Source organism: Pristiophorus japonicus, chromosome 4, assembly GCF_044704955.1.
Source record: "Pristiophorus japonicus isolate sPriJap1 chromosome 4, sPriJap1.hap1, whole genome shotgun sequence".
Taxonomy (NCBI): domain Eukaryota; kingdom Metazoa; phylum Chordata; class Chondrichthyes; family Pristiophoridae; genus Pristiophorus; species Pristiophorus japonicus.
In genome coordinates, this window is record NC_091980.1 from 2666310 (window position 1) to 2681309 (window position 15000).

Below are 15000 nucleotides of genomic sequence, written 5' to 3' on the forward strand. Positions count from 1 at the left end.
GGGGAGAGCGAGACTCCACTGGTGCTGGGGGGGGGGGGGGAGAGAGACTCCACGGTGCTGGGGGGGGGGAGAGAGAGACTCCACTGGTGCTGGGGGGGGGGGGGGGGAGAGAGAGACTCCACTGGTGCTGGGGGGGGGGGGGGGGAGAGAGAGACTCCACTGGTGCTGGGGGGGGGGGGGGGGGGGGAGAGAGACTCCACTGGTGCTGGGGGGGGGGGGGGGAGAGAGACTCCACCGGTGCTGGGGGGGGGGGGGGAGAGACTCCACTGGTGCTGGGGGGGGGGGGGGGAGAGACTCCACTGGTGCTGGGGGGGGGGGGGGAGAGAGAGACTCCACTGGTGCTGGGGGGGGGGGGGGGGAGAGAGAGACTCCACTGGTGCTGGGGGGGGGGGGAGAGAGAGACTCCACTGGTGCTGGGGGGGGGGGAGAGAGAGACTCCACTGGTGCTGGGGGGGGGGGGGAGAGAGAGACTCCACTGGTGCTGGGGGGGGGGGGGGGGGAGAGAGACTCCACTGGTGCTGGGGGGGGGGGGGGAGAGAGAGACTCCACCGGTGCTGGGGGGGGGGGGGGGGGAGAGAGACTCCACTGGTGCTGGGGGGGGGGGGGGAGAGAGAGACTCCACTGGTGCTGGGGGGGGGGGGGGGGGGAGAGAGAGACTCCACTGGTGCTGGGGGGGGGGGGGAGAGAGAGACTCCACTGGTGCTGGGGGGGGGGGGGGAGAGAGACTCCACTGGTGCTGGGGGGGGGGGGGAGAGAGACTCCACCGGTGCTGGGGGGGGGGGGGGGAGAGAGACTCCACCGGTGCTGGGGGGGGGGGGGGGGAGAGAGACTCCACTGGTGCTGGGGGGGGGGGGGGGGGGGGGGGAAGAGACTCCACTGGTGCTGGGGGGGGGGGGGGGGAAGAGAGACTCCACCGGTGCTGGGGGGGGGGGGAGAGAGACTCCACCGGTGCTGGGGGGGGGGGGGGGGGGGAGAGACTCCACCGGTGCTGGGGGGGGGGGGGGGGAGAGAGAGACTCCACCGGTGCTGGGGGGGGGGGGGGGGGGGGGGGGGGGAGAGAGACTCCACCGGTGCTGGGGGGGGGGGGGGGGGGGGGGGGGGAGAGACTCCACCGGTGCTGGGGGGGGAGAGAGAGAGAGACTCCACCGGTGCTGGGTGCGGGGGGGGGGGGAAGAGACTCCACCGGTGCTGGGGGGGGGGTGGGGGGGGGGGTTACGCACAGCAAGAGGTTACAACCTGTGCTGACTCAGCCGACTGCTGCAATCCTGGGCTCGGGGTGACCTCGGGATCCTGCTCCTGCTCCCCCGAACCCGAGTGTGTGAGAGAGTGTGTGTGTGAGATAGAGAGAGCGAGTGTGGGGGGCCGAGCGAGTGTGGGGGGCCGAGCGAGTGTGGGGGCGAGCGAGTGTGGGGGGCGAGCGAGTGTGGGGGCGAGCGAGTGTGGGGGGCGAGCGAGTGTGGGGGCGAGCGAGTGTGGGGGGCGAGCGAGTGTGGGGGGCGAGCGAGTGTGGGGGGGCGAGCGAGTGTGTGGGGGGCGAGTGTGGGGGGCGAGCGAGTGTGGGGGGCGAGCGAGTGTGGGGGGCGAGCGAGTGTGGGGGGGCGAGCGAGTGTGGGGGGGCGAGCGAGTGTGGGGGGGCGAGCGAGTGTGGGGGGCGAGCGAGTGTGGGGGCGAGCGAGTGTGGGGGGGCGAGCGAGTGTGGGGGGCCGAGCGAGTGCGGGGGGCCGAGCGAGTGTGGGGGCGAGCGAGTGTGGGGGGCGAGCGAGTGTGGGGGGCGAGCGAGTGTGAGGGGCGAGCGAGTGTGGGGGCGAGTGTGGGGGGCGAGCGAGTGTGGGGGGGCGAGCGAGTGTGGGGGGCGAGCGAGTGTGGGGGGCGAGCGAGTGTGGGGGGGCGAGCGAGTGTGGGGGGGCGAGCGAGTGTGGGGGGCGAGCGAGTGTGGGGGGCCGAGCAAGTGTGGGGGGCCGAGCGAGTGTGGGGGGCGAGTGTGGGGGGCGAGCGAGTGTGGGGCCGAGCGAGTGCGGGGGGCCGAGCGAGTGTGAGGGGCGAGCGAGTGTGGGGGGCGAGCGAGTGTGGGGGGCGAGCGAGTGTGGGGGGCGAGCGAGTGTGAGGGGCGAGCGAGTGTGGGGGCGAGTGTGGGGGGCGAGCGAGTGTGGGGGGGCGAGCGAGTGTGGGGGGCGAGCGAGTGTGGGGGGCCGAGCGAGTGTGGGGGGCCGAGCGAGTGTGGGGGGCCGAGCGAGTGTGGGGGGCGAGCGAGTGTGGGGGGCCGAGCAAGTGTGGGGGGCCGAGCGAGTGTGGGGGGCGAGTGTGGGGGGCGAGCGAGTGTGGGGGGGCGAGTGTGGGGGGCGAGCGAGTGTGGGGGGCGAGTGTGGGGGGCGAGCGAGTGTGGGGGGCGAGTGTGGGGGGCGAGCGAGTGTGGGGCCGAGCGAGTGTGGGGGGCGAGCGAGTGTAGGGGGCCGAGCGAGTGTGGGGGGCGAGTGTGGGGGGCGAGCGAGTGTGGGGCCGAGCGAGTGTGGGGGGCGAGCGAGTGTGGGGGGCGAGTGTGGGAGGCGAGTGTGGGGGGCGAGCGAGTGTGGGGGGCGAGCGAGTGTGGGGGGCAGCGAGTGCGGGGGGCCGAGCGAGTGTGGGGGGCAAGCGAGTGTGGGGGGCAAGCGAGTGTGGGGGGCAAGCGAGTGTGGGGGGCGAGTGTGGGGGGCGAGCGAGTGAGTAGAGTTTGCCGGTGATGCCCTGAATGTTGAACAGCCAGCACTGCCTTGTCGGTTCAGGCGTGATGAACAGCGATTGGGAGTGGTACTCGGGGAGGGGGTCGGGGGGCGGAGGGGGGGGGCCAAACCTCGTTTCTCGTTGCTCCCTTGAGGAAGGGGAACCTTTCTAACACACGGGTCAGGCCCCAGCTGGAGTATTGTGTCCGACTCTGGGCCCCGCACTGTAGGACGGATGTCACGGCCAGGGATGAGGGACCTCAGTGATGTGGATAGACCGGAGAAGCTGGGATTGTTCTCCGTAGGGCAGAGAAAGTTAAAGGGAGATTTAAATAGAGGGGTTCAAAATGATGAGGGGTTTGAGAGAGTGAATAAGGAGAGACTGTTCCCGGGGGCAGGAGGCTCGGTAACCGGAGGGACACAGATTGAAGGCGATTGGCCAAAGAACCCGAGGGGGAGATGAGGAGAATGTGTTTACGCAGCGAGTTGTTGTGATTGGGAACGCGCTGCCTGAAAGGGCGGTGGGAGCAGATTCAATAGTAACTTTCAAACCGGGAATTGGGTAAATAGTTGAAGGGGAAACATTAGCCGGGCTGTGGGGGGAGAGCGGGGAGGAGTGGGACTGATTGGATCGCTCTGTCACAGAGCCGGCACAGGCTCGATGGGCCCAATGGCCTCCTCCTGTGCAGGGTGATGGTGTGAGGGTGAGTGGGCCGGGCTCCGGCCGGGCTGTGAGGGTGAGTGGGCCGGGCTCCGGCCGGGCTGTGAGGGTGAGTGGGCCGGGCTCCGGCCGGGCTGTGAGGGTGAGTGGGCCGGGCCGGGCCGGGCTGTGAGGGTGAGTGGGTCGCGCCGGGCTGTGAGGGTGAGTGGGCCGGGCTCCGGCCGGGCTGTGAGGGTGAGTGGGCCGGGCCGGGCCGGGCCGGGCTTTCCTGTGCGGGGTCCGTGGACACCCACCTCACTGTTGCTGTAACGCGCGAGCTCGGAGATGAAGCGGATATGGTCATCGCGGATCTGCACCATCTGCTCACAGATGTTGTACTGCGGGCTGCTGCTGCTCTGGGTACAGGTCCACCTGAGTGAAGAGACACAGCATTAAACCGACAGGGTGTCCCCGCCCGCAGAGACACCGGCCGCCCACTCCAACGTGACGGAGCCGGCCAGCGTCCGGACAGAGGACACACGGCTCAGCACCCAGCCCGGATCCACCTGGCCCCTCTGGCAATGCAGCACTCCCTCAGTACTGCCCCTCCGGCACTCCCGCAGTACTGCCCCTCCGACACTCCCGCAGTACTGCCCCTCCGACACTCCCGCAGTACTGCCCCTCCGACAGTGCGGCGCTCCCTCAGTACTGCCCCTCCGACAGTGCGGCACTCCCTCAGTACTGCCCCTCCGACAGTGCGGCGCTCCCTCAGTACTGCCCCTCCGACAGTGCGGCACTCCCTCAGTACTGCCCCTCCGACAGTGCGGCGCTCCCTCAGTACTGCCCCTCCGACAGTGCGGCACTCCCTCAGTACTGCCCCTCCGACACTCCCTCAGTACTGCCCCTCCGACAGTACGGCGCTCCCTCCGACACTCCCGCAGTACTGCCCCTCCGACACTCCCGCAGTACTGCCCCTCCGACAGTGCGGCGCTCCCTCCGACACTCCCGCAGTACTGCCCCTCCGGCACTCCCGCAGTACTGCCCCTCCGACACTCCCGCAGTACTGCCCCTCCGACACTCCCACAGTACTGCCCCTCCGACACTCCCACAGTACTGCCCCTCCGACACTCCCTCAGTACTGCCCCTCCGGCACTCCCGCAGTACTGCCCCTCCGGCACTCCCGCAGTACTGCCCCTCCGACACTCCCTCAGTACTGCCCCTCCGGCACTCCCTCAGTACTGCCCCTCCGGCACTCCCTCAGTACTGCCCCTCCGGCACTCCCGCAGTACTGGGATGAACGGGGGCGGTATGAATGGCCTCGCCTCGTGCTGAGCGCGGAGCAAGTCTCGGAGTGAAGCTCTAACCGCCCGCCCACTGTTGTTGGGCCACAACGACCCGTCTGTGCCTTGCTCGAGCGCCTTGCTCTGACCTTTGGCCGTCAGGACACACGCGGCTGCGACGAGGGAGGCAGGTCCGTGTGGGCTGCGGCCAGGCTCCGACCAGCTTCCCACCGGGAAATGTGTGGTGGGTGGGAAGCTGCCGGAGCCCAGGCTGAGCCCCCCTCGGGCCTGCCTCCCCCCTCCCAGCTTCCGTCGGCCGACTCGTTACCAGCGATACCTGTCTCCTCCAGGTGTGGCACTGGTCCAGGTTACATTACGGCTCGCACTCACTTGGACTTGTTTTCCTCATAGTGAGCGCTGGTCTTAATGTATCTGGCCAATTCTATCTGCATGTCTCCAAACAGCGGGACCACCTGTAGTTGCTGCAAGAGAACAGAGGGAAGACGGTGATAGCAATTAGCGTCCGCCAGCTCACGCAGAAATCACCGGCGGGGACGCACGGAATCGACAGGCCAACAGCAAGAGCAGGGTCAGGGTCAGGGGGAGTTACACCCAGTGTCCGGCAGACAGAGCCCATTGGGCCCGCCGCTCCGTGCCGGGGTTTATGCCCCACACCAGCCCCCTCTCACCCCTCTCCATCTCCCCCCATCACCATATCCTTCTATTCCTTTCTATCTCATGTGTTTATCCAGCTTCCCCTTAAATGCATCGATACTATTCACCTCAACCCCTCCCTGTGGCAGCGAGTTCCACATTCTCACCGCTCTCTGGGTAAAGAGGTTTCTCCTGAATTCCCCATTGGGTTTATTACTGACTGTCTGATATTGATGGCCCCTAGTTCTGGTCTCCCCCACAGGGGGGAAACATCTTCTCGATCTCTACCCTGTCAAACCCTATATTATTGTCAAATACCTCTATCTGGTCACCCCTCACCCGTCTCCTTTCCAGAGAAAAGAGGCCCAGCCGGTTCAGCCTTTCCTGGGGTGTCCATCCTCTTGCCCTTGTGGATCTCCAAATCCTGTTTGTGATACAGAGACCAAATGCTGAGGGCCTTTAAGCCGGCAGCAGGTGGGAGGGTGTTTTGCCAACATTAGCTCCTGCTCGGGAGGATGCTGGGTATTGGCTCCAGCCTCCTGGATACCTCTCCTCCCAGTGTCCTTTCCAGTGTCCGGTTAGGAACGTCCGAGCAGGAGTCGGCCATTCGGCCCCTCGAGCCTGTTCTGCCATTCCATGTGACCATGGCTGATCTGTATCTCAACTCCATCTACCTGCCTCAGTCCCCTAACCCAACAAAAATCCATCGAACAAAAGCAAAATACTGCGGATGCGGGAAATCTGAAAAATAAACAGAAAAGGTTGGAAACACTCGGCGGGTCAGGTGGTGTCTGTGGAAACAGAAACAGAGTTAATGTTTCAGGCCAATGATCCTTCATCAGAACTGGAAATCTACCAATCTCAGTTCTGACCCCGAGCCTCTACAGCTTTTTGGGGGAGAGAGTTCCAGATTCCGGTTGTGTATGTAGACCTGTAAATACCATGTCTAACCACTGGAGGGCGTGTCACCTGGAGTCCCAAGGGATCCCACAATCCCTTGGGAGCACCTGTATATAAGGAGGCCTCACAGGCTGGAGAGGCACTCTGAGATCTGTAATAAAGGACTACGGTCACACCTTACTTTGAGCCCGCAGTATCTATTCTGACTCTTTATTTAAGACATAACAATTCCCACCACCCTTTGTGTGAAGGAGTGCTTCCTGACATCACCCCTAAACAGCCGGACTCTGATTTTAAGGTTCTGCCCCCTTGTTGATGGGGGTCTGGAACTCACTGTCTGAAACAGGAGGTGGGTGGGTGGGGTGGCTTGACCCATCCACCTCCACGGAGGTGTGTGGGGGACCTGACCCATCCACCTCCATGGCACGAACCTGGTATTGCAGTACTTCCAGGAACGGTGCAGTGGCTCTAGGCCTTTTGGCTAAGAGCATTGGCGCAGAGTGATCCTTGGCGTGTGCAAGGTGACCTCTGGCGTTTGTGATTTGACAAAGAATTGGAACGATTGGCTACGAATTTCACGGTCTGAAAGGGTGGTACAGGCAGAAATTCTCACCACATTTAAACAGTACTTGGATGTGCACCTGAAGTGCCGTAACCCACAGGGCTACGGACCGTGAGCTGGAAAGTGGGATTAGGCTGGGTAGCTCTTGGTCGGCCGGCACGGACACGATGGGCCGAATGGCCTCCTTCCGTGCTGTAAATTTCTATAATTCTTCCGGACTCCCCCCACCAGAGGAAATAGTTTCTCTCTATCTCTCCTATCAAACCCTTTAATCGTCTTAAACACCTCGATTAGATCGATTGTGTTCCTAACACGGATGAGGCTGCACACAGGGAGGTTAAAGTAACAGTGACCTCAGTCTTTAATAAGACACTCCAGAGTGAGGAACAGGCCTTAGGGGCCGGCTTATATACAGTGCTCCCAAGGATGCTGGGATCCCTTGGGACTTCAGGGATGAGCTCCCTGGTGGCGGAACATGGGAGTGCATGCTTTACAGATACACAACATCACTCCCCCACCCCGCAAAGTCAAAGTGAAAACTATTTACAAGGTGAGGCGGCCGGGAGCCTTTCTTTCCCTGGTGGACCGCCTCGGTACAAATGTCTGTTCTGGTGTGTTGGCTGTGTCCTCGCTGGGCTGGCGTGTTGTTGGCCCTGCAGGGCTGTTGGGTGAGCCTGGCCTTGCTGGGCTGTTGGGCGTGATGGGTTCGATTTTCTGGTCCGGGGTGGTGTCGTTGATCCTTTGGGTGTGTGTTGTGGGCTCGAAAAAGGTGGTGTCTGCTGTGGGTTGTTCGGGGCAGTCTGTGAACCGCAGCCTCGTTTGGTCCAGGTGCTTTCTGCAAATTTGTCCATTGTCTAGTTTGACTACAAACACACTATTCCCTTCTTTAGCTATCACCATGCCCACGATCCACTTGGGACCATGTCCATAGTTTAGCACATACACAGGGTCATTCAGATCAATTTCCCGTGACACAGTGGCGCGACCATCGTTTACATTTTGTTGCTGCCGCCTGCTCTCTACCTGATCATGCAGGTTGGGGTGAACCAGCGAGAGTCTGGTTTTAAGTGTCCTTTTCATGAGTAGCTCAGCCGGGGACACCCCTGTGAGTGAGTGGGGTCTCGTGCAGTAGCTGAGCAGTACTTGGGACAGGCGGGTTTGGAGTGAGCCTTCTGTGACTCGTTTGATGGTTTGTACTGCCCGCTCTGCCTGCCCATTGGAGGCTGGTTTAAACGGGGCCGAGGTGACATGTTTGATCCCATTGCGGGTCATGAATTCTTTAAATTCGGCACTGGTTAAACATGGCTCGTTGTCACTGACCTGTATGTCAGGCAGGCCGTGGGTGGCAAACATGGCCCTCAGGCTTTCAATGGTGGCGGTGGCGGTGCTTCCCGACATTATTTCACATTCAATCCATTTTGAAAAAACATCCACCACCACCAGGAACATTTTACCGAGAAACGGGCCCGCATAGTCGACATGGATCCTCGACCATGGTCTGGAGGGCCAGGACCACAAACTTAGTGGTGCCTCTCTGGGCGCGTTGCTCAACTGAGCACACACACTGCATTGCCGTACACAGGACTCTAAGTCAGAGTCGATACCGGGCCACCACACGTGGGATCTGGCTATCGCTTTCATCATTACTATACACGGGTGTGTGCTGTGGTGATCAGAGATGACCGTCTCTCTGCCCTTTTTGGATAGCACTACGCGGTTACCCCACAACAGGCAGTCTGCCTGAATGGACAGCTCATCCTTTTGCCTCTGGAACGGCTTGATTAGCTCTTGCATTTCAACGGGGATGCTGGCTCAGCTCCCATGCAGTACACAGTTTTTTACTAGGGACAGCAGAGGATCTTGGCTGGTCCAAGTCCTAATCTTGCGGGCCGTGACAGGTGATTTATCATTTTCAAACGCTTCCATGACCATCAACAAGTCTGCGGGCTGCGCCACCATCAACAAGTTTGCAGGCTGCGCCATTTCCACCCCCGTGGTGGGCAATGGTAGCCGACTGAGAGCATCCGCACAATTCTCGGTGTCTGGCCTGTGGCGGATGGTATAGTTATACGCTGATAGCACGAGTGCCCACCTTTGTATGCGGGCTGAGGCATTAGTATTTATCCCCTTGTTTTCAGCGAACAGGGATGTGAGGGGCTTGTGATCGGTTTCCAGCTCAAATTTGAGGCCAAACAGGTACTGTGCATTTTCTTTACCCCGAACACACACGCTAATGCCTCTTTCTCAATCATGCTGTAGGCCCCCTCGGCCTTAGACAAGCTCCTGGAAGCATAGGCGACAGGTTGCAACTTCCCCGCAACGTTAGCTTGTTGTAATACACACCCGACTCTGTACGACGACGCATCACATGCTAGCACAAGTCTTTTACACGGGTTATACAATACAAGCAGCTTGTTGGAGCATAAAATGTTTCTGGCTTTCTCAAAAGCAATTACTTGTTTTTTTCCCATACCCAGTTCTCACCTTTACGCAATAACACATGTAAGGGCTCTAAGATGGTGCTTAACCCCGGTAGGAAGTTACCAAAATAGTTGAGGAGCCCCAGGACTGACCGCAGCTCCGTGACATTCTGTGGCCTGGGCACGTTCCTGATAGCCTCTGTCTTGGCGTCTGTGGGCCAAATGCCGTCCGCCGTGATCTTTCTCCTCAAAAACTCCACTTCTGTTGCCATGAAGACGCATTTTGACCTCTTCAGCTGCAGCCCTACGCGATCCAGTCGCTGGAAGACCTCCTCCAGGTTTTGTAGGTGCTCGGCGGTGTCCCGACCCGTGACCAATATGTCATCCTGTAAAACCACCGTGTGTGGTACTGACTTGAGTAGGCTCTCCATGTTTCTCTGGGAGATCGCTGCAGCCGACAGAATTCCAAACGGACATCTGTTGTAGATGAACAGTCCCTTGTGCGTGTTGATGCAGGTGAGGCCCTTCGAAGACTCCTCCAGCTCCTATGTCATGTAGGCCGAAGTCAGGTCGAGTTTGGTGAACATCTTGCCTCCTGCCAGCATCGCAAATAGGTCGTCTGCCTTAGGTAGCGGGTATTGGTCCTGTAGCGAGAAATGATTAATAGTTCCTTTATAATCGCCGCAAATCCTGACCGTGCCATCACTTTTGAGTACTGGAACAATCGGGCTGGCCCACTCGCTGAATTCCACTGGGGAGATGATGCCCTCGTGTTGCAGCCTGTCCACTCTCTCCCTCATCATGTGAGGTACCGCTCGCGCCTTGTGGTGAATGGATTGTGCCTCTGGGACCAAGTGGATCCGCACCTTCGCCCCGGAAAAGTTTCCAATGCCTGGCTCAAAAAGGGAAGGAAATTTGTTCAGAACATGGGTACATGAGGCCTCATCGATATGTGATAGCGCTCGGATGTCATCCCAGTTCCAGCGGATTTTGCCCAGCCAGCTCCTTCCAAGCAGTGTGGGGCCATCGCCCGGGACAATCCAGAGTGGCAGTTCGTGCACCGTGCCCTCGTAGGTGACCTTGACCATGGCGCTGCCCAGGACAGTGATAAGCTCTTTGGTGTACGTTCTCAGTTTCGTGTAGATTGGGCTCAGGGCTGGTCTGAATGCCTTGTTGCACCACAGTCTCTCAAACATCTTTTTACTCATGATGGATTGGCTAGCGCCAGTGTCCAGTTCCATGGCCACGGGTAAGCCATTCAATTTTACATTTAGCATTTTAGGTGGACATTTCGTCGAAAATGTGTGCACCCAGTGTACTTCAGCATCTGCCTCCTCTCTCTGAGGCTCGAAATTGCTTTGATCCACCATGGATCGATCTTCCTCTGCCACGTGGTGGTTAGCAGGTTTTGCAGAGCTTGCAGCTCGTTTGCAAGCTCATTGGAGGTGCCCCATTGTTCCACAGCTCTTGCAAACAGTCCCTTTGAAGCGGCATAAATAGGCTGAATGGAAGCCTCCACAATGCCAACAAGGTGTGAATTGCCTTGCATTCATCCTTTGTTGGGGACTCTGAGTCATCTGGGTCACCTGAGGCCTGCTGGCAATTGCAGACTCGTGGTTTCTGCCCTGTACATTTCTGCTCGCAAACACAGTTCCAGTTAATTTATGAACATTGCTAGCACTTGTGTACTGAGAAATTTGTTTGGTGTTATCACTGGTGGACATAAACGCCTGTGCTATCGCAATGGCCTTACTAACGGTCAGTGTCTCTACAGTCAAAAGTTTTCGTAGGATGGTCTCGTGGCCAATGCCCAGTACAAAAAAAAGTCTCTGAGCATTTGCTCCAGGTAGCAATCAAACTCACATTGTCCTGCAAGTCGCCTTAGCTCGGCAACGTAGCTCACCACTTCCTGACCTTCAGATCGCTGGCACGTGTAGAACCGATACCTCGCCATCAGCACACTCTCCCTCGGGTTAAGATGCTCCCGAACCAATGTACACAGCTCCTCATACAACTTATCTGTGGGTTTCACCGGAGCCAGAATATTCTTCATGAGGCTGTAGGTCGGTGCCCCGCAGACTGTGAGGAGGACCGCTCTCCTTTTTGCAGCGCTTCCTTCTCCGTCCAGCTCGTTGGCTACAAAGTACTGGTCTAGCCGTTCGACATAGGCTTCCCAGTCCTCACCCTCCGAGAACTTCCCCAGGAGGCCCACAGTTTGCTGAATCTTTGCGTTGGATTTGTATACTCGTCGCCAGTTATTGTGTTCCTAACACAGATGAGACTGCACACAGGGAGGTTAAAGTAACAGTGACCTCAGTCTTTAATAAGACATTCCAGAGTGAGGAACAGGCCTTAGGGGCCGGCTTATATACAGTGCTCCCAAGGGATGCTGGGATCCCTTGGGACTTCAGGGGATGCGCTCCCTGGTGGCGGAACATGGGAGTGCATGCTTTACAGATACACAGCAAGATCGCCCCTCAGTCTTCTACACTCGAGGGAATACAGGCCTAGTCGGTGGAACCTGCCCTCATAATTTAACCCTTTTATCCCCGGGTATCATTCTGGTGAATCTGGCTGCTCCCACTCGGAGGCCGATATATCCTCCCCGAGGGGAGGGGTCCGGAACTGAATGTAGTTACTCCAGGAACCCCGGCTGTAATTACCCCTCCCCCCAGCACTGAGGACCACTCGAGCCCCCCTCCCCCCCCAATCCCAGTTAGCTCACTCACCGCAGTTCAAAGGTCAGCACTGGGACCTTCCTGGTCTGAAGGTTTGAGTCACTCACTGGACAGAGAATTGACCCACTGACCCATCGAGGGAGCTAATCGGCCGCAGCCATTAAATTTCAGGACCGTTTCCTCCACACCCCACATTCTCCCAACCTCACCCCTCCTCACTCCCAGGAAAACTGTCGAGACCTGACTATTCCAACTCACTCCGGGCCGGCCTCCCACATTCTACCTGACTAGAGGTGATCCAAACTCTGCTGTCTGTGTCCTAACTCACACCCAGTCCCACTCACCCATCACCCCCTGTGCTCACTGCCCCGTGTCCTAACTCGCACCCAGTCCCACTCACCCATCACCCCCTGTGCTCACTGCCCTGTGTCCTAACTCGCACCCAGTCCCACTCACCCATCACCCCCTGTGCTCACTGCCCCGTGTCCTAACTCGCACCAAGTCCCGCTCACCCATCACCCCCTGTGCTCGCTGCCCAGTGTCCTAACTCGCACCCAGTCCCACTCACCCATCACCCCCTGTGCTCACTGACCCCGTGTCCTAACTCACACCCAGTCCCACTCACCCATCACCCCCTGTGCTCACTGCCCCGTGTCCTAACTCGCACCCAGTCCCACTCACCCATCACCCCCTGTGCTCACTGCTCCGTGTCCTAACTCACACCCAGTCCCACTCACCTATCACCCCCTGTGCTCACTGCCCTGTGTCCTAACTCGCACCGAGTCCCGCTCACCCATCACCCCCTGTGCTCACTGCCCCGTGTCTTAACTCGCACCGAGTCCCGCTCACCCATCACGCCCTGTGCTCTCTGACCTACATTGGCTCCTGGTCAGGCAACACCTCGATTTAAAAATTATTGTTATTTTCAAATCCCTCCATGGCCCTCGCCCCTCCCTATCTCTGTAATTTCCTCCAGCCCCACAACCCCCGAGATGTCTGCACTCCTCTAATTCTGCCCCCCTGAGCATCCCTGATTATAATCGCTCCACCATTGGTGGCCGTGCCTTCTGTTGCCTGGGCCCCAAGCTCTGGAACTCCCTCCCTAAACCTCTCCGCCTCTCTGCCTCCCTCTCCTCCTTCAAGACGCTCCCGAAAACCTACCTCTGACCAAACTTTGTCACCTGCCTTAATTTCTCCTTATGCATCTCAGTGTCAAATTTTATTTGTCTCACAACACTCCTATGAGGTTTCACTATGTTTAAGGTGCTATCTAAATATAGGTGGCTGGTGTTGGTTCAGTCACAACACAGAGCGATGAACACGCTGCGTTGCGGGGCGCGAGGCGAAGCAGAGCCAGGAGCAGCGCTGCACGGTGATAATAAATGACCTCCCGGGCCTGGAGTTCCAGGCTGTGGGGCTGATTATTTCCGCCAGCATGTTGAAAGCTCTCTGGGAGGTGGAGTTGCATCCCCTTGGCACACCAGCTCGCTCGAGACTGACACACAACCAGCGGACAGAGCCAAGGTTGTCGCTGCCCGTGGAACGCTCCCTGACCTCGCTGGGCCTGCGCACAGGAGGGGCTTCTTACCCGGAAAAATTTGTCGATCTTGCTGAGGTTTATCCGTTTCTTGGTGTCCAGTTTGTAGATGTTGCTCACGTTTCCGTCCATCAGGTACAGTCCGAATCCCATCACCTGCCAACGCAACGGAGCAGAGTGATGGGAGGCACAGAAATACCTGGCACAGCGACAGTACTGCCCCTCCGACAGTGCCGGGCTCCCTCAGTACTGCCCCTCCGACAGTGCGGCGCTCCCTCAGTACTGCCCCTCCGACAGTGCGGCACTCCCTCAGTACTGCCCCTCCGACAGTGCGGCACTCCCTCAGTACTGCCCCTCCGACAGTGCGGCGCTCCCTCAGTACTGCCCCTCCGACAGTGCGGCGCTCCCTCAGTACTGCCCCTCCGACAGTGCGGCGCTCCCTCAGTACTGCCCCTCCGACAGTGCGGCGCTCCCTCAGTACTGCCCCTCCGACAGTGCGGCGCTCCCTCAGTACTGCCCCTCCGACAGTGCGGCGCTCCCTCAGTACTGCCCCTCCGAAAGTGCGGCGCTCCCTCAGTACTGCCCCTCCGACAGTGCGGCGCTCCCTCAGTACTGCCCCTCCGACAGTGCGGCGCTCCCTCAGTACTGCCCCTCCGACAGTGCGGCGCTCCCTCAGTACTGCCCCTCCGACAGTGCAGCGCTCCCTCAGTACTGCCCCTCCGACAGTGCGGCTCTCCCTCAGTACTGCCCCTCCGACAATGCAGCGCTCCCTCAGTACTGCCCCTCCGACAATGCAGCGCTCCCTCAGTACTGCCCCTCCAACAATGCAGCGCTCCCTCAGTACTGCCCCTCCGACAGTGCAGCGCTCCCTCAGTACTGCCCCTCCGACAGGGAGCGCTCCCTCAGTACTGCCCCTCCAACAGTGCGGCGCTCCCTCAGTACTGCCCCTCCGACAGTGCGGCACTCCCTCAGTACTGCCCCTGTGACAGTCCGGCGCTCCCTCAGTACTGCCCCTCCGACAGTGCAGCACTCCCTCAGTACTGCCCCTGTGACAGTCCGGCGCTCCCTCAGCACTGCCCCTCCGACAGTGCAGCACTCCCTCAGTATGCCCCTCTGACAGTGCGGCACTCCCTCACTAGGTTATGCTCTCTGCTGATTCATTTTCCTCTCCTGGGTTTTGGGTCCTTGTGTTTTATGTAATTTTTCCATTCTTGGGGTGTGGGGTTCGCTCCAAGGCCGGCATTTATTGCTCCCGAGTTGCCCTGAGAAGGTGGGGGTGGGGCGATCTGGAACCGCTGGGAGCGAGTTTGGCACAAACCGAGTGTCTCGCTCGGACACTTCAGAGGGAGGTTTAAGGGTCAAACCACGCAGGTGTGGGACGGGAGTCACCTATGGGCCCAGCCCGGGTAAGGACGGCAGGTTTCCCTCCCGAAAGGGACATCAGTGACCCGGTTGTGATCGGGAACGCGCTGCCTGAAAGGGCGGTGGGAGCAGGTTCAATAGTAACTTTCAAACCGGGAAATGGGTAAATACTGAAGGGAGATATATTCAGGACTGTGGGGGGAGAGCGGGGGAGGGTGGGACTGATTGGATCGCTCGGTCACAGAGCCGGTACAGGCTCGATGGGCCCAAT

At 59.7% G+C, this 15000-nt stretch overlaps 1 protein-coding gene across 3 annotated transcripts in view; it reads right to left on the bottom strand.

Moving 5' to 3' along the window:
* Positions 1-15000, bottom strand: part of cyfip2 (cytoplasmic FMR1 interacting protein 2) — a 121759-nt gene that overhangs the window by 78746 nt on the left and 28013 nt on the right. For 2 of the 3 annotated variants that reach the window (XR_011592976.1, XM_070877968.1), the window contains exons 9-11: positions 13419-13523; positions 5007-5098; positions 3651-3768 (exon numbers count right to left, since the gene is read on the bottom strand). Coding sequence is in view for 2 of the 3 variants with exons in the window: in XM_070877968.1 (XP_070734069.1) it covers positions 3651-3768; positions 5007-5098; positions 13419-13523 (315 nt within the window). In the remaining variant the exon portion in view is untranslated. The remainder of the gene's footprint in view (positions 1-3650; positions 3769-5006; positions 5099-13418; positions 13524-15000) is intronic. The other variant, XM_070877969.1, reaches the window with a different exon arrangement.